This window comes from Rattus norvegicus, chromosome 1 (assembly GCF_036323735.1).
Source record: "Rattus norvegicus strain BN/NHsdMcwi chromosome 1, GRCr8, whole genome shotgun sequence".
Classification (NCBI taxonomy): domain Eukaryota; kingdom Metazoa; phylum Chordata; class Mammalia; order Rodentia; family Muridae; genus Rattus; species Rattus norvegicus.
In genome coordinates, this window is record NC_086019.1 from 92,716,372 (window position 1) to 92,735,057 (window position 18,686).

The 18,686-nt window shown below is 51.2% G+C and overlaps 1 protein-coding gene across 9 annotated transcripts in view; it reads right to left on the reverse strand.

The window, feature by feature from the left end:
• Positions 1–18,686, reverse strand: part of Supt5h (SPT5 homolog, DSIF elongation factor subunit) — a 31,214-nt gene that overhangs the window by 2,096 nt on the left and 10,432 nt on the right. For 4 of the 9 annotated variants that reach the window (XM_039111569.2, XM_063261518.1, XM_063261515.1 and 1 more), the window contains 25 exons: positions 18,471–18,633; positions 17,473–17,538; positions 16,442–16,511; positions 16,262–16,330; positions 16,106–16,171; positions 15,459–15,489; positions 15,093–15,161; positions 12,661–12,912; positions 9,544–9,633; positions 9,372–9,442; positions 8,019–8,124; positions 7,779–7,872; positions 7,554–7,690; positions 5,094–5,249; positions 4,836–4,982; positions 3,725–3,871; positions 3,506–3,631; positions 2,383–2,467; positions 2,035–2,142; positions 1,860–1,962; positions 1,623–1,750; positions 1,423–1,528; positions 914–1,072; positions 640–808; positions 340–543 (listed from right to left, as the gene is read on the reverse strand). In XM_039111569.2, the coding sequence (XP_038967497.1) occupies positions 340–543; positions 640–808; positions 914–1,072; positions 1,423–1,528; positions 1,623–1,750; positions 1,860–1,962; positions 2,035–2,142; positions 2,383–2,467; positions 3,506–3,631; positions 3,725–3,871; positions 4,836–4,982; positions 5,094–5,249; positions 7,554–7,690; positions 7,779–7,872; positions 8,019–8,124; positions 9,372–9,442; positions 9,544–9,633; positions 12,661–12,912; positions 15,093–15,161; positions 15,459–15,489; positions 16,106–16,171; positions 16,262–16,330; positions 16,442–16,511; positions 17,473–17,538; positions 18,471–18,633 (2,922 nt within the window). Of the gene's footprint in view, positions 1–339; positions 544–639; positions 809–913; positions 1,073–1,422; positions 1,529–1,622; positions 1,751–1,859; positions 1,963–2,034; positions 2,143–2,382; positions 2,468–3,505; positions 3,632–3,724; positions 3,872–4,835; positions 4,983–5,093; positions 5,250–7,553; positions 7,691–7,778; positions 7,873–8,018; positions 8,125–9,371; positions 9,443–9,543; positions 9,634–12,660; positions 12,913–15,092; positions 15,162–15,458; positions 15,490–16,105; positions 16,172–16,261; positions 16,331–16,441; positions 16,512–16,914; positions 16,927–17,472; positions 17,539–18,470; positions 18,634–18,686 lie in introns of all 9 variants that reach the window. The other 5 variants (NM_001107497.2, XM_039111567.2, XM_063261507.1 and 2 more) reach the window with 3 other exon arrangements.

Below are 18,686 nucleotides of genomic sequence, written 5' to 3' on the forward strand. Positions count from 1 at the left end.
AATATTGGGGTAGCATTACAAAGGCTGGGAACTCAGTGAGCCAGTGGGCCTCTCAGCAACTACTGAGTCCATCATGCACAAGCCCCAACTGTGAGCACACAAGGCTCAACTCCCCATCCCATGGATTCAGACACCCCAGCCTTCCACATGTTTGTCCATCACAGCTTACCACACATTATAGTTGTAAAGTTAAAGCTAGAACTATAAACACTATAAACTATAAACACTAGCCTAGTGTGTATGAAGCCTAGAGTTCCACCCACAGCAAAACTGATAAAAATAGGTAACTACAAAGGTGGTGGCGGGGGACGCATGTCCACCTCCTTGGACCATACTCACCGTGACACTGCGGATGACGCCTGTCTGCCCCACTATTTGTGTGTCCAGATAGGTGTCTCGAACCTTCACCTGGATATCAGTGGTCACCCAGTCACTGGAGTTCTGCTCAATGCCTGAGCCTGGTGTGTGGGGATTGTAGCCTCCAGGAGAAGGAGCTCCAGGGGTCATTGGACTGTAGCCAACAGGGCTGGGGCTGGGACTAGCCTGAAGGAAGACAAGAATGAGTGTCTGGAACAATCACCGGGCCTGGCCAACCCAACCAGGGCCTAAGTTCATACAGCCTTTTGTGGCATGGCGTACCTGATAGGCCATGGGTGACGGTGTTGGGTGGTAGCTGGCTGGGGAATGGGTGTTCTGATAGCCCGCTGGACTTGGTGCCACTTGGTGGTAGCTCTGGGGGCTGGGGCTGGGCTGGTAAGACCCCTGTGGGGAGGGGGCAGCGTAGGGGGAGAACTGGTCTGTGTTGTACCTGTAGACAGAAGAAAAGGGTGTTATTCTCGGCAGAAGGGGTCAGGAGGTGGGGCGATGGGTAGCTGTGTGCAGGGCTTTTCGGGCTCAGCCCTGATGGACTCACATGGCTGGCGTCCCGGGTGTCTGCGGGTTGTACTGTGGATTGACCTGGGGGGATGATGGGTCTGGGTAGCCGGGTGTTTGGGGATTCGGGGTTCCCCCATATGCTTGTGGGGATGGGGTGGGTTCGTCGTCAAAGGCATATTCGTATTCCTCCTCAGCCCTGGTGGGGACAGAAGTCTTTTGAGAATGATGGGTGGTAACAGATCTGACGAAGCTTGTAGAACAGCACTATACACTGGACCCAACTGAAGCCACTTCACTCCAACAGAAGAAGCCCACACAGGCTTTCCTGACACTGAAGCCATTCCGCAGCTGAGTCGACGGTGCAGGACAGGGTCACACACTTGGCAAAAGTCTCCAAGTACAGAGTAGCTGTATGCTGAGGCTGGTGACTCACAGGACTGCATTCCCAGCTATGCCCACGGCAGGCCAGGGACCAGCCTGGAGCACAATGCTCGAACATAACCACTCACCCTTGCCAGCACAGCCCAGCCTAGAAATGGCTCTCACCTGGAAGGTGTGTTAGGGTTGTTGGGATCCCAGGCCCCACTCTGAGCAGGAGTGCGGCTACCATCATGCAGGGGTGTCTGTGAGCCATAATGTGGAGTGCGGCTACCTTGATAAAGGAAAGAGACATGACCTTCACTCTACCTGTCTCCTGAGGCCTGTGCTGCCCACTGCTTCATCCCTAGTATTCTGAACACACTTACCATCCTGCAGAGGTGTCTGGGAGCCATACATGGGTGTTCGGGAGCCAGAGCCATACATGGGAGTCTGAGAGCCATACATGGGAGTCCTTCCATAGGTGGAAGTCATGCCACCTGGACGCTGGGAGTCACTGTGGACACAGAACAGGGAGGTGGGTGAGATGCCTAGCACCCTTAATGCTGGTCCTCTCTAGGCCCAACCATCAACCCCACCCTGGTTTTCTCTAAGCCTAGACTTACACTGTGGTGAGCCGCTGGCGGTCCACAGAGATGGTCTGGCAGGTAGAGTGCAATTCTACTCGGGCTGTGGACTCCGTGGCATCCTTCACCACACCAATGTAGCCTATAAGGAATGGCGGTCAGAGTATGGAACTTCCCTCACCACAGCCCCACCTCTGCACACGCCATGACTCACCTTTGTAGGGTCCCTGGGAGATACGCACAGTCTGGCCTATGAGCTCATTGTCTCTTCGCCCTCGACCCCTGCTCATGCCACCTGGGCTTCCAAAACCACCATGCTGACCTGTAGGGTGGGAGGATGTGGGAGCCCAGGAATTATGTTTGTCCCTCTTATGCTGTGCCCACAGCCAGGACATCCTCAAATCTCTCTCTACCAGCGTGAGCCCCCCAAGTTGGGTTAGGAGCTCCTCCACCTGCTCCGTAAACCCCAGGCCTTTCCAGACTCCACTCTGGCCCAAGGCTCTCAGGTTGAACAGGTAAGGCTCCTCCCAACTCCAATCTCTGAACTCTGATCCCATCTCACCTTCAGCACTGGGGTGCATAGGGCTGCTGATCCGGGGGCTCATAGGAGTGAAGCCACCAACAGTTAAATTGGTCACATCCCGGGGCTGAGAGAGGGATAAGGAGTGAACAGCCAGGCAGGACATGAAGGAGAAAGGCCTCCAGCCCGCTCCCCACAGTGACAGAATGACAGGGCTAGGCTGTTTGCAGCTGCTCAGCAATCATCCCTCCTACTTCTAGGATAAAACCTCCGTCTCCTAGGAGAGGAAGTGCTACCCTCTGCCTCTCTATGCCTGTCCACCAAAAACCTGGGTCTCCCCACAGCAAGATATGCATCCTAACCATAATGAGTCAGAAATGTGAGTCCCCAAGACATGGTACAAGCCATCTCTTCTGCAGGGCACTGGGATCACCTACTGGCCCTGAATTCCTTATTTTTTATTTACTTCTAGTTTTGAGGCAAGGTCTTGCATAGTTCAGGCTGGACTTGCACTTGGTCTGTAGCCAAGGATGGATAACCTTAAACTCAGCAGCCTCCTGCCTCACTTCCCAAGTGCTAGTCCTACAGGTAGGCGTGTGCCAGACGTCTTGCTTCAGGTTCCCTTTCCAATATCCAGTTCTGCAGGGGTTGGGGATTTAGCTCAGTGGTAGAGCGCTTGCCTAGCAAGCGCAAGGCCCTGGGTTCGGTCCCCAGCTCCGAAAAAAAGAAAAAAGAAAAAAAAAAAAATCCAGTTCTGCATATGCTAGTTCTGACTTTCCAGCCAGTCCTGACCCAGGGCCTGAGCAATGGCAATTCCGGAGTTACTTGGTGGTTTTGTACACACAGGGCCATCCCTCTCTCTGCCTCAACCATGGGTACCCCTGTCACTGTCTCTGCATTATACCATAACTCCGGGAAGAGGGGCACTTGGGAAAAGAAGTCCTGAAGTGAAAGCCTACAGCCACCTCACACTTTGCTTGTCTCAGCTCCAGCAGGGTGTCTGGCACCCAACATGTACCTCACAAAAATGAGTAACAAATGACAGGACGGTAGCTCAAAGTCCCAAAGAAACCTTTTTACCTTCCCCAAGAACTTGGCAGAATAATCATTCCCACAGTCCCTACCAACCCAGTTCTTGGTACTCCTGGAGCCTTGACATTCTCACCTTTGAGCCCCCAGCCAACACCAGGTGCCGTGCCTTACAGACAAACATGCCGCCATTCTCCACCAGCTTCTTGCAATGCAGGAAGGCAAAGCTGCGGTACAGATGGCGGATCTCACCCTCTCGGCCCTGGGCAGGCAGGAGAGGAGGTCACATGCTGGGCAGGGTAGACCCCATCTCAACTCTTTTAGACTCAGACAGAGAGCAGCAGCCGACACTTACTGAATGGGGGCCATCAATGACCTTAACAATGTCCTTCACATGGATGTTGTTCTGATCTGAGTCCAGAGCCACAGCGAAGCGGTTGTCCTTTTTCTGCGTCACAGCCTGGTGCCTTACAGTCACCACTTTCCCATGCATGTTGAGAACCTTTGGAGGGAGAAGGATGCAGAGGATGAGAAGGGAGGGTGATGTAAAGTGAGCTGTTCTTTCCTTGGGGGAGACAACCCTAAGATCCTGAGTCCTACGTAGCATCCTGACCATGAGGCAAAGTCACAGCACCACCCACCAGTCCCTAGGTCAGCCACAGACATTCTAGATTATTCCAAAAGACTCTATGAGAAGTTGGGGTGTAGCTCAGTTCACAGTGCTGTCTGAGTATGCATGAAGCTGGGTTTGATTGTCAGCACCACATAGACTGGTAAATGCACTGATCTCAGCACTCAGGGGAAGCGGGAGAATGGAGAGTTCAAGGTCATCCTCAGCCGGGGAGGGGAAGGCAGGGAATGCTTTAGGAGGGGACTCTGCCTTCCTGACTGAGCATCAGGGGCATAAGAGGAGGAGCCCACTGATTACCCACCCCTCCTAAACTCTTCACACACTTCCCTGAGAGGAATACAATCACAAGTCCTACTTTACACAGTACAGAAGCAACAAAGCTGACACAGATTCAGGGTCCTAGGTACTATGCTAATGTACACATGGGGGTGGGAAGTGGGGGAGGGCAGAACTGTGGCAACCGTAGCACTCCATCTTTTCTTTTTTTTTTTTCCTTTTTTTTCTTTTTTTTCTTTTTTTTCTTTTCTTTTTTTCGGAGCTGGGGACCGAACCCAGGGCCTTGTGCTTGTTAGGCAAGCGCTCTACCACTGAGCTAAATCCCCAACCCAGCACTCCATCTTTTCAAAAGCTCCAAAAACTGGAGCATACTTTACAATGAGGTGTGACAATTGAGGCAGGCAGGAAAAATGACAGGCCACTTGCCAACATTACACAAACAGGCTTCAGGGAGCCTTCCCAGGCCTGCTACTCAGTGCACTTTGTGGGCTTGGCCACTACGTTGCTCTACTACCTCCAAGGACATGCTCTTGGGATAGGAGCGTAACGTAAGACACACCTGGAAGGTCTCTCGCTCCAGCCGCACGATGACACCTACAGTCCGGGGATCCAACTGCACCAGCTCACCCCACTCATGCTGGCCCCCAACATCCACACCTGAGGCTGTCTCTGAGCAGAGCTGCAGATCCCGGGGAAGCACTTTCAACTGTGGAGAGACAGGGGAAGGAGGGAAGGAGCGAGGCAGGCCCCAGGGAATTACCCACTGGAGCATCCGCTTAGTACCCAATGCCTATCCCACGCTCTTCCAAGCACTTACCTCGTGCATGGTGAGGTCTGAGAAAAGAATAACAAAGTTCTCTTCCACCCGCACGATGAGACCTGTGTCACCCTCAAATCGGCCAGCAATCACTTTTACATGGTCTCCCATCTTGAAGTACTTCCGAAGTTCCTGAGCTGGGAACTCAAGCATGTCCTGGGAAATTTGGCCATGGGAACAGTAAGTACTCAAGAAAAGCCATCATCACTGGGCCCACCTTGCATCCCCTCAATCACAGAAGAGACACTGCAGCTTTCCTACCACCCACCCGAGACACTTCTCAGGGAGCTGCCCCAGGCAGGGAGACCTTTTACCCCAAAGATGACCAACCCATGAGCCATATGCACATGCCTGAACCCACAGACAACTTGTCCTCAGATACATGGACCTCGCTTGCAACAGTCTTCCATTCCCTAGCCCAAGACACTGAATACTGGCACCAATAACTCATCATACATACATGCGCGCGCACACGTACACACACACACACACACACACACACACACACACACACACACACACACACACACAATGACTGAAGGCATGCTATGACCTCAGGTTACTCCTGTTTGCTCTTCAGAAACAACAAAAGACAAACCATGGGGCTGGGGATTTAGCTCAGTGGTAGAGCGCTTGCCTAGGAAGCGCAAGGCCCTGGGTTCAATCCCCAGCTCCGAAAAAAAGAACCAGAAAAAAAAAAAAAAAAAAAGACAAACCATGTTATTATCTCATGACAGACTCTAAGACAGCCACTCGACAACATATCAGGTGTGATGGTTTGTACGTGCTTGGTCTATTGTATGGCACCGTTAGGAAGTGTGGCCTTGTCAGAGTAGGTGTGTCACTGTGGGCGTGGACTTTTTTTTTCTGGTTCTTTTTTTCGGAGCTGGGGACCGAACCCAGGGCCTTGGGCTTCCTAGGCAAGCGCTCTACCACTGAGCTAAATCCCCAGCCCCGGGCGTGGACTTTAAGACCCTTCCTTGTCTTAGCTGCCTGGGAGCCAGTCTTCTAGCAGCCTTCAGATGAAGATGTAGAACTCTCAGCTCCTCCTGCACCAGGCCTGCCTGGATGCTTCCATGTTCCTGCCTTGATGATAATGGACTGAACCTCTGAACCTGTAAGCCAGCCCCAACTAAATGTTGTCCTTATAAGAGTTGTGTTGGTCATGGTGTCTGTTCACAGCAGTAAAGCCCTAACCAAGACATCAGGAAACATCACATAATAGGGATCTATTGGTCACAAGCTGATCATTCCAGCTACTAGAAAGGATGAGGCAGAAGGACCACAAGTTCAAGGATAGCCTGAATAATTTAGCAAGTTCCTGACTCAAAAGTCAACAGAGGGGTTGGGGATTTAGCTCAGTGGTAGAGCGCTTGCCTAGCGAGCACAAGGCCCTGGGTTCGGTCCCCAGCTCCGAAAAAAAAGGAAAAAAAAAAGTCAACAGAACCAGTGAGAGGGCTCAGCATTTTGCCAAAGCTGATAACCCAAGCTCTAAATCCTGCCCTTCTTCCTCATATACATACACAGGAATTTAAGAAAAACATTTTTTCTGTAAGTAAAAGGAAGTCAGGCACAGTGCCAAATGCCTTTAACCACAGCATTTGGGAGGCAGAAGCAGGCGGATCTCTATGAATTTAAGGCCAGCTTGACCTACATGGTGGGTTCCAGTTCAGCCAGTGCTACATAGGGAGATCCTGATTCCAAAAAAGGAAGGAAAAAAAAAAAAAGGCAAAGGTGACCAGCAAAATGGTTCAGTGGTAAGGGAACTTAGGACAAGTCTGTCAGCATGAGTTCAATCCTGAGCAAAGACTGGTGAAGGAGGGAACAGACGCTGACCTCCATGCGTATGCTGTGGCATGTGCACATGCAAAACAAGTCAATGTAAAAAACAAAAAGGGGGACTCAGTGGAAGACGTCACCAGTGAGGGACTGGGGCCTGGCTCAGTGGTGAGCCCCTGCCTGGATGATACTAGTGAGGGGTTGATGGTGTAGCTCAGTGGTCTAACACATGCCTAGGAGTCATCAGCAGGGGTTGGGGGTGAGGCTAAGGGGTAGGGCACTTATAGAGCATGCACAAAGCCCTGGGCTCCATCCTGAGTACCACACACATGCACCAAAGAAGGGTGAGGGAGGTGTCCCTTGGATGCATTCTTCCTCTCCTTTAAACACCCGCACATACGCGTGTCACTATGACACTGTCTTCCCTATACACAGGACAGAGCCCAGGACATAGCATGAACCCACACAGTCCCCTACAGACAGGCAGAATCAGGCCTGAGACTTCAACTGCTTCAACCTGCTTCCCTAATCACAGAAAGTAGGCCTAAATACTCTCAGCAGACCCGTTAGCACACGGAGTCAAAAAAGGTCAAACATGTCCTCTGTAAGGACAGAAAACACTGCCTGAACATCTTCCATACAACGTGCCATGACCAAACACGGTCAGGCCTGTGGCCTCACCTTGAGGTCCTCATGTTTGGGCATGATGGTGATCTTGTTGCCATCCACGCTGAGGACCTTGCCCTGCAGGTTGATGAGCTCACCCTCACACACCTCCACATTGTCACCAGGCTGGAAATTGTGCTCTCGCTCCTTCCCTGAGGGAACAGTGCAGGGTTGGCTGGGCATCCGCTTCCAAAGCGCACTCCTCCTCAGCCAGGTGTGAGGCCAGGACTAGATAGATACCTGTGCTTTCAGTCACCACCTCCAAGTCGATGCCCTCAGGCTGATCCTCAAACTTTTCCAGCTCTGACAGGGTGGGCTTTACACCTTCTGTAATCTGAGATCCAGGGTGAGGAGAGGAGATGGAAAGAAGTCAGTGTCACCATGCTGGTCAGAACCACTGCATGGAACAAACCACTGGAGACCAGGGCTCCAGGAGGAACAAAAGCTACCCACCCATGAGCACTGCCCACCAAGCCTTACCACAGCAGACATGGCAAAACTCTTGAACAGGAAGCCCTTCCGGCTGTAGCGGTTACCCTCAAAGATGAGGAAGTCACCATCAGAGGCAACATCACCCCCCAAGGACCTGGAATTCAGGGGAGAACAGAAGACGGTAAGGATGTGTGTGTGATCCTTTTCCTAGATGGAAAAGGGCTCAGGACCCTCCAGCATACAATCATTCTGGCTCGAATGATTTCTCACACCCCAAAGGCAAGCTAAACGAAGTGACCTGCCCTACTGGGTCACTGGAACAGGCATGTCAATGCCATCAGAGCAGGCCTTCGGGACCTGCTGCTATCTCTATTCTCAGTGGACAGAGTTGACAGACTCTCAGAAACAAAGATAAACAAATGTTGTTTGTGGAGGGCAGGGGCAAAATTCTCTGTATGTTCACAGCTGTCCAGATGCCCCCAAGTCCTGTGACATCAGAAGCTGGACACCATCATGTAGGGAAGGTGATCTCAAGGTGGCTCAGTGCAAGGCTGACAGTTATAATCCAGGAAGGCAGGAGTCAATCCTGTGTCTTAACTGCAGCCCAACCTGTCAGGGTCCCTCGCCCTAAACATAGGGTACAAGTGCTTAGCTTAAGCCCCCAGGAGGGAAAGATGGTGGCCACTACAAGGAAACATTCGATGGCTGTTCCCTCAGCCATCTTTGCTACTTGGGGAGTCTGGGCAAGTGAGCTCTACTGGGCACATTGAGGGCCTAGTGATAGACGCCTGGACAATGTGCCTAATGCCCTAAGCTCTATCCTAGCACCAAACCAAAAACCTGCCTGACTACCTCACACATAGCAGGTTCCAGAACAGGACCAGAGAAAACTATGTCCCCTCCCTCTTTTGCTTGTCACCCATAACTTCAGCCAGTCCTAGATGTTCTCACCAGAGGCTATTCCACTTCATCAACCTGGGAGATATCCAGACTCACAAGGACAAGAGAAGAAACTGTAAAGCTGGGACTTCTGCTCTAACCAGACAGACAGACAGACACACACACACACACACACACACACACACACACACACACACACACACACACAGAGTCAATTACTATAACCCTGGGAGACAGGGGTGGTTCATCGTTATTAGCAATATGTAACAGGCTGGGATGTGGCTCAGTGGTAGCGTGCTTACTTAGCATGAACGAGACCCTGCATTCAATCAATACTAAAAAAGAAAAGGAGAAAAATCATCAGAGGAAGTTGAGGTCCCAAGACAGAATGTGCCTGCCTGAGGCTAGACTGCCCAGCTAAGTGTTCACACAATGCACCTAAGAGGGAAGAGCCTGAAGAGACCACCAAAACCACATTGTAACATGCAGCCCCATGCTTACCTGATCTTTTCAGCATCAAAGAGCCTCTGTGGAGGCCGCTTGAACTTCTTCCTTTTGGCAAACCAGTCTTTCTGTGGAAGACAAGGGACACATATGGGAGAGGTGAGGGAGGAGGGATGGCCACCAGCAAGGATACAGGTGTTCCCCTAGCAGACACCACAGCTCAAAGTACCAAGCTCATGCGGGCTTTGATGCGGTCATAGTCAATGCGCGGGATCATCTTCAGGGAAATGGTGTTCTGGCTGGGCTCGACGTAGTCCACCTGGAGGAAGGAAGCAGGTCAGCAGGGTCCAGTCAGACTGCACTGACCCTAGCAACCTGAAGGGAAGTACTAGAGAGGCCAGAAAGGAACAAAGAATAAATATGCTTGCTCGCAACTCCCAGAAGCCTGTCTGCTCTACCCGACACTTCTCTGCACTGGAAATGAACATGTACTGCCCACTTGCTTTCCTCATTTGGATATCTGAAAGTTCCCACAAACCCTGGACCACAGCTTAATGACTGCTCTCTCCAAACAGCTCCCCTTTCCCATAACTCTGCACTCTATTATGCTCAGGCCACAGCCTAGAGCATTTTCTTCCTTCTTTTAATGTTTGTTTGCTTGTTTGTTTGTTTGTTTGTTTGTTTTTGAGGCAGGTTTCTCTGTGTAGCCCTGACTGTCTGGGACTCACTCTACAGACCAGGCAGAGAGAATCTGGAACTCAGAGATTCGCCTGCCTCTGCACTTTGAGTGCTGATAGTAAAGTGCACACCACCAACGCCTGGCAATTTTCTTATCTTTTAAAGACAGGAAGGATCCCAATAGCTCAGGCTGGCTTCAGACTTGCTGAATAGCTGAGGATGGTCCTGAGCTTTTGACTCTACCTCCTGAACTCTGGGATTATAGGCATGAACCCCCATGCCTGGTTCTATACAGGGCTGAAGATTTAAGCCAGGGCCTCCTACACGCCAGGCACGCACTCTACGTTGGTAGACCTACAGTCCCAGCCCCTTTCTGTCCCATTTTCTCTGCAGGTGCAGGGGATGAAACCACAGTCTCCTGTATTCAAATCAGGCAACTATCATTAGTTTAAGGCCCTAGCACAGTCATTCTCATTTTTACATACCCATGAATCCCCTCAACTGTAAACTTTAAGATTCCAACCTTCCCTGCTGGGGTTGGAAGGGGTTCCACAGTAGAGCATTTACCTAGAACCGACCAGTGACGGCTTGGTATGTGGCTCCATGGAAGAACATTGCCAAGAATATTTAAGGCCCTAGGTTCACTAGCCAATGCATAAGGAAATTTAAAACTGGATTGCATTCCATAGAACCTTCCCCATTTCTGTCCACTGAAGCCAAAGGTTTACAAGTCTTTAACCCCAGCACTTGGCAGAGGCAGAGGCAGAGGCAGAGGCAGAGGCAGAGGCAGAGGCAGAGGCAGAGGCAGAGGCAGAGGCAGAGGCAGAGGCAGAGGCAGAGGCAGAGGCAGAGGCAGAGGCAGAGGCAGAGGCAGAGGCAGAGGCAGAGGCAGAGGCAGAGGCAGAGGCAGAGGCAGAGGCAGAGGCAGAGGCAGAGGCAGAGGCAGAGGCAGAGGCAGAGGCAGAGGCAGAGGCAGAGGCAGAGGCAGAGGCAGAGGCAGAGGCAGAGGCAGAGGCAGAGGCAGAGGCAGAGGCAGAGGCAGAGGCAGAGGCAGAGGCAGAGGCAGAGGCAGAGGCAGAGGCAGAGGCAGAGGCAGAGGCAGAGGCAGAGGCAGAGGCAGAGGCAGAGGCAGAGGCAGAGGCAGAGGCAGAGGCAGAGGCAGAGGCAGAGGCAGAGGCAGAGGCAGAGGCAGAGGCAGAGGCAGAGGCAGAGGCAGAGGCAGAGGCAGAGGCAGAGGCAGAGGCAGAGGCAGAGGCAGAGGCAGAGGCAGAGGCAGAGGCAGAGGCAGAGGCAGAGGCAGAGGCAGAGGCAGAGGCAGAGGCAGAGGCAGAGGCAGAGGCAGAGGCAGAGGCAGAGGCAGAGGCAGAGGCAGAGGCAGAGGCAGAGGCAGAGGCAGAGGCAGAGGCAGAGGCAGAGGCAGAGGCAGAGGCAGAGGCAGAGGCAGAGGCAGAGGCAGAGGCAGAGGCAGAGGCAGAGGCAGAGGCAGAGGCAGAGGCAGAGGCAGAGGCAGAGGCAGAGGCAGAGGCAGAGGCAGAGGCAGAGGCAGAGGCAGAGGCAGAGGCAGAGGCAGAGGCAGAGGCAGAGGCAGAGGCAGAGGCAGAGGCAGAGGCAGAGGCAGAGGCAGAGGCAGAGGCAGAGGCAGAGGCAGAGGCAGAGGCAGAGGCAGAGGCAGAGGCAGAGGCAGAGGCAGAGGCAGAGGCAGAGGCAGAGGCAGAGGCAGAGGCAGAGGCAGAGGCAGAGGCAGAGGCAGAGGCAGAGGCAGAGGCAGAGGCAGAGGCAGAGGCAGAGGCAGAGGCAGAGGCAGAGGCAGAGGCAGAGGCAGAGGCAGAGGCAGAGGCAGAGGCAGAGGCAGAGGCAGAGGCAGAGGCAGAGGCAGAGGCAGAGGCAGAGGCAGAGGCAGAGGCAGAGGCAGAGGCAGAGGCAGAGGCAGAGGCAGAGGCAGAGGCAGAGGCAGAGGCAGAGGCAGAGGCAGAGGCAGAGGCAGAGGCAGAGGCAGAGGCAGAGGCAGAGGCAGAGGCAGAGGCAGAGGCAGGTGAATCTCTATGAATGTGGGATCACACACTCTACACAGTAAGTTCCAGTCCAGCTGGGACTGCAAGGTAAGACCCTGTCTCAACAAAACCAACCAGCGAAAAGGACCGACAACGAACCATGGTGCCTATTACCACAAAATTAAGTTCTACTCCCCCCTGCTTTAGCCATCTTGAGGTTTGGGGGGGGGGTTGTTTGTTTTATCTCATGCGTGTGTTTGTGGAGGTGGTCTCTGTGTCTGTCTGTATGTTGTACCTGGTTCCCTCAGGAATAGAGAAAGCATCAGATCCTTTCAGAAGGACATGAGCCACCATATGATTCTGTGACCCAAACCAGTCCCTCTAGAAGCATAACCACTGCTCTCTCTTGGCCACTGTGCCATTTCTCCAGCCTTGCTTCAGGGATCTTACCTCCCGCACACTCCGTGTGGTTCATCATCAGTCCCTTTTTCCACCTTTACTCAACTTGCCTTTGAATGTCCTAGGAAGAACCATCCCTCCTGTGGGCCCAGAGCTACACCCTCACCTGTGTCCCTGCCCTGAGGGAGGCTCTGTTCTTGGCTCTTGGAAAGGGAGTGGGAAGGAAGAAGTGCAGTGTATATGAACACTGCCCACTCAGCTGCCCCATGGCCTCCCACCTGAGCGATGTCATCTTTGTAGATGCCTCTCTTGAGGCGGACCCAGGACTTCGGCTTCAGGTTGGCCACCTCCTTCACCACCTTGAGTACATCGGTCATCTCCTTAATAGGCACCATCTGCTGGTTCCAGTAGCCAAGCCGCAGGTTGCCCACACCCTCAATGGCCTGCTTCACATGGGTCTGTTTGTAGGCCTCCACATAGATGTAGCCCTTCACATGCTCCGGGGCAACCACTGACTTAATCTGCAGGGGCTGGAGACAAAGGTGGGAGACGGACAGTGAGGAAATAGTTAGTGAAGTCAGGATGCTACTCTTTGGCTCTCCCACAGAGGTATACTGCCAAAGCGGCACACACTGGGGTGGTCATGTAATAGAAGCTTCAAAATGACAGAAGTTCTGTTCTAAGCTGGCCTTGAATTCCTTTTCCTCCTGTCTCCACCACCTTAATGCTTAGATAACAGAAACACAATTTCTGCATTCCCGGCAAGGACTGGTTGAGTTATAGCTTAACTACACTGCAAAAAAACACAGTGAAATCATGAAAAAATGAGGAACTCAGAGTGGACCTCAGTCACTGAGTGGGCATGGAGAGTGACTACTAGTGATGGTATTAGTTTTTTTTCTCCTTCTCATCATCCTCTTTTTTTTTTTTTTTTTTTTTTTGTTCTTTTTTTTCGGAGCTGGGGACCGAACCCAGGGCCTTGTGCTTCCTAGGCAAGCGCTCTACCACTGAGCTAAATCCCCAACCCCTCTTTTTAAGGTTTTTAAGACAGAGTTTCTCTGTAGAGCCCTGTTTGTCCTGGAACTTACTATGTAGACCAGGCAGGCCTCAAACTCAGAGATCCACCTGCCTGACTCCCAAGTGCTGGGACTAAAGCTACTGGCTTAGTGGTGTTAGCTTTCATTCCATGTTTGAGAGCTATAGCACACTGATGATAAAGACATAAACTTGAATACTAAAACATGCTGGGTTTAACTTACTTACAAATCTAGTAACTAAGGCAAGAAAATTATTATGAGCTCAGAGCCAGTCTGAACTAAAGAGACCTTGCCTTTAAAGTTTTAATTTGGCATTTACTTCTGTTAGCCTGTGTGTGTATGTTCATATACATATATGAATCACTGGGGTCAGAGGTCATCCTCCTGTACCTTATTCTTTATGATAGACTTTCAATTGGCCTGTAGCTCACTGACTTGGCTAGACTGGCCAGAGAACCCCAAAGATGGACCTATGTCGCACTGGAGTCACAAGCACACACTACCATTCTCAGCTGTTGTACATGGAGACTAAAGATTGAACTCAGGTCTTAATTCTTGCACAGCAAGCATTTTATCAACTGAGTTATCTTCCTAAACCCTGTGTTTTGAGAGAGGGTTTCACAGCCCAGACTGGCCAAGGACAATCTTGAATCCCTCTCCGCCTGCCTCTACCTCCCGAATGCTGAATTAGAGATATGCATTACTGTATCCGATCTATGCAGTGCTAAAGACCAAGCCCAGGACCACAGGCTCAGCAAGGACATGACCTACTGGGTCACACCTCCAATCTTCTTGTTTTTTCAAACAGTTTCTTGTGTAGCCCAAGTTGTCCTTGTACTCTTGATCCTCCTGCTATAATCTCCCAAGTACTAATATTTCGGGTATGGCCTACCGTATCTGGCCAAAAGACTTTTGTGTGTGTTTTTAAAAACATTTTTATGATTATTTATGTGTACATATGTATCTGTGTATGCGCCTGAGAAGAGCGGGGTCAGATCTCATGGAGCTGTAGTTACAGGCAGTTGTATTATTGTGAGCCGCCCGATGTGGGAGCTGGGAACTAAACTCCAGCCCTCTTTAAGAACAATGTGCATCCCTAACACCTGAGCCATTTCTCTATCCCATTTTTTAATATACACTCATGCACGCATGCACATAAAAGCTAGCGGGTACAAAGTTATGGAGTGAGACAGGAACATCTTTGGGCTTTGCCAGCCAGTCTAACAAAAAAAGAGGAACTCTAGGTTCAGTGAGACCCATCTCAATAGAGTAAGGCAGTGACCAACAAGATTCTAGCTTCTTCATGAATGCACAGATGTATGCATACATCCCATGATACTCCTATACACAGCATATGTTTGTATGTACATATGCTCCAAAACAAGGACTGGAGAGATGGCTCCGCCCTTGAAGGCTAGTACTCACCAACCAAAAGGGCAAGAGTTCAGTTCCCATCATCAGTCAGCTGTTTCTCCAGTAAAAAACAAACAACACCAACAAAAACAAAGTCCCAGGAGGCAGAGCCCTCCAGTTGGGCAGTGGTCTTATTCTTTTGTTCTAGTTCATCTGCTCACTCACTCACTGCTTGCCCAAGGGCACCTAGAGTCTGTCGTATCCTTCCACCCAGGCTGAGACCTGTTCCTCACCCACAACCAGTTCACTACTGCACTTACTGTGTCTGTGAACTGGTAAGCGATGAATTTTCGCATCAAGGAAATTGCTGTGGCCCGTTCCTCCCCAATCTGGAAAGAGAGATGGGTTTTAGAGAGCTGACAGGGAGAGAGCAGGACCCAGGAAAGCTGGTGGACACAGGAGCAGCAAAGGACGGTGAATGGAAGAGGTAGTAGAAGAGAGATGGAAGGGGATAGAGTCCAGAAATAGGTACTAAGGGACATGAGCAAAGGAGGTAAAGGGACTAAAAGTGGGTAAGACAAAGAGAGGGGGGACAGCCACAGAAAGACCAAGAGACAGACTGTGCAAGAAGACCCAGAGAGACATATGGCCCTTCCTCACATGCAGCCCAAGATCAGAACACGTACCTTACACTTGACCGTCCACAGGTTGGGGTCCCTATGTAGCACAGGATAAGAAAGAGACAAGGAAGCTGAGTACCAAAACTGTCTCCTCAGTAAGTCATGGTCTATATCACCATTTATCTTCCCCTCTGGCCCAGGAACCACATCTCATGAACCAAACAAGGACTCTTACTTCCTCCACTTCTCTGTGTTGATCATGTATGGAATTCCCACCCAGATTTCTTTTTTCTTTTTTTTTTTTTTTTAAAGATTTATTTATTTATTATATATAAGAACACTGTAGCTGTCTTCAGATACACCAGAAGAGGGCATCGGATCTCTTTACAGATGGTTGTGAGCCACCATGTGGTTGCTGGGAATTGAACTCATGACCTCTGAAAGAGCAGTCGGGTGCTCTTAATCGCTGAGCCATCTCTCCAGCCCTCTTTTTTCTTTTTTAAATTAATTTATTTATTTTAAGCATGTGAGTACCCTGTAGCTGTCTTCAGACACACCAGAAGAGGGCACCAGATCTCATTACAGCTGGTTGTGAGCCACCATGTGGTTGCTGGGAATTGAACTCAGGACCTCTGGAAGAGCAGTCAGTGCTCTTAACCACTGAGTCACCCCTATAGCCCCCAACCCTGATTCCTATCCTCCTACTCTCTTACTTGACTCCTGGGAGCAGCTGCTGCTGGGTGATGTCATCTGAGAGCTCATCAGACCCTCCATATACCCTAGAGAGAGAAGGGCATTGAGAAGGGGATGCTCCAGCAGACCGCACCTGCCTCCCACATAGGGACCCCCTGCACCCGCCAGGCACTCACGTCTCTCCCACAGATGACTTGGCATATTTCTTCATGTAATACTCGCCCAGTTCTTCTTCTCTCTGGTCCCTGGGATATGAGGAGGAAAGCAGGTATGAAGGAAAGTGGAGGAGGGCAGGCTGACCCACCCCACATCTGTCCAAGGAAGCGAGGTCCCACCAGGTCTCCTCACTTGCTCACCTCCAGAGATTTTGCAGACGACGAGCCCCAGAGCGGTCTTCATCCAGCACAACGTTATCAATGTTGGAGGCTGGAAACAGAGGCAGAAGGGGAGTCAGTCTGGGAATGGACTTGGGAAATTCAGGGGCCACACCTGGCCCTGGGGCAGGAAGACACCTGGCTGAGGACACCCCATCCTTCCCCCATCCTCTGTCCTACTCAACCTCTTGATTCTCATCAGTGTTCAGGGCTAGGCCCAGGTGCTGGGGGCATCCAGCAGTTCTCCATCTCACAGCTGTCAGCTAAGCATACCCTGAGCTGCCCTTCCCCACACACTTGTATACACTACATTTAGACCTATGGACACAGAAATGTATACCTTTCCTAGGTCAGCGACCCAAAACTGCCTAACTCTGCACCCCATGTGAATCAGAGCCCCAGGGCCACACAGGATATAGGAGGAGAGCCACAGACCACACTTTCCCGGTTCTTACCTTCAATCTCTTCTACTCGGAGGAAGAGGAGAAGGTGGTGGTGGTAGTGGTGGTGGTGGTGGTGGTGGTGGTGGTAGTGGTGTGCAGGGTAGACAAAGTATGAGCCAAATTATAGCAGCAAAATCAACCAATGGGGTGGGGCACAGGGACACAGGAAGGTTGAAAACCAAAAGTAAAGGCCAGGCACCAGGTGGGTGGGGAGAAGCCGAAATGTATGAGGCGCACAGAACGGAAAAAAACAGGGGAGGGGGCACTGGCCCAGCAAGTGGGGGGGATCAGGGTCAGAGCCCACCCACCCTACACCTTACAAAAGGGATACCCAGAATCCTCTACCCACAATACCACCCACCGGACAGTCCCCGCCCCCCACTCATGGGCCTAAAAGGAAAACGTTTGGGGGAAGCTGTCTCTCTGGTAAGGACAGAAAGAAGCAAGGTGAAGAGAGTGAGGGCTGGGGTGGTTGCAGGGCATGGGGTAGGGAGAAGGACTTAAAAGAAAGACACCCTCCCAGGCATGATCCACCCCCAAAGTGGTCTTACAGGCAGGTCCCACACACACCTTTCTCCAGGATATCTTCAGCTCCATCTTCCCACTGGTCTTCATCTTCATATTCATCATCGACATCTGAATGGGAAAGCCAATGGGATCAGCAGGGAGGAATGGTGAACTCAGAATGACAACTCCAAGAGAATGAAAAACTTCTATGAGACAAGACCTGGACAGAAATCCATAGACCTAGACACAGGCTCAGAGAGGCACAACACTCTCTACCCAAGGTCATACCACACACTGGTATAGTGGGACAGGGGTATGTGTAATGTAGACCTACCTGTCTCTAAAGGCCATCTCCCCCAACCCATTCACATATATCCCTTCTAAATAATTAGGACCAGAGCTGGCATGGAGGCAAACACCTGTAACCCCAGCATTCTGTGTCAGGCTCCATGAAATAGGCAGCCATCTCAACTACTTTTGAGAGGCTAGCAAGAAAACTGCAGGGGCTGGAGAGATGGCTCAGCGGTTAAGAGCACTGATTGCTCTTCCAGAGGTCCTGAGTCCTGAGTTCAATTCCCAGCAACCACATGGTGGCTCACAACCATCTGCAACACAATCTGATTCCGTTTTCTGATGTGTCTGAAGAGAGTGACAGGGTACTCACTTATATAAAATAAATAAAATCTTTAAAAAAGAAAAGAAAACTGCAAGTCCAAGGCCAGCCTAAGCAAACTAGCCAGACCTTGTCTCAGAATAAAAAGTAAAAGAGGGCTAGAGGATGGCTCAATGGAATAACATGTGCCTAGGTGTGGGGGATGTGGCTCCACAAGTCATTAGTCGGCACAGTCAATCCCCACACTTCCTTTCTTTTTTCTCAACATGCCTCCTCCAACTCCCGAATGTGGAGATTAAAGGTGTGGGCCACCATTGCCAGGTAATCCCCACATCTTCATGTGAATGTACATGTGTACACATGTATGCACGCGCGCGCGCACACATACACACCCCTGAACCACAGACTGTCTTATGCACTCTTTAAGCTTCCTGGCTCTGTGACATACCAGCCTCATCTAAAATGAAGCCCCCATGGCGTGGTTTCTTGGGAGGCCGGTCATCATCCTCCTCCTCCTCCTCCTCATCGTATTCCTCCTCTTCCTCCTCCTCCTCTTCCTCGGGCTCCTCTTCTTTTTCACTGCCTGCGGCACTTCGCCGGTCTTCCTCTACCTACAGGATCAGAGTTGAGGCACCAGGATTTTACTATCCCCAAACCCAGAAAA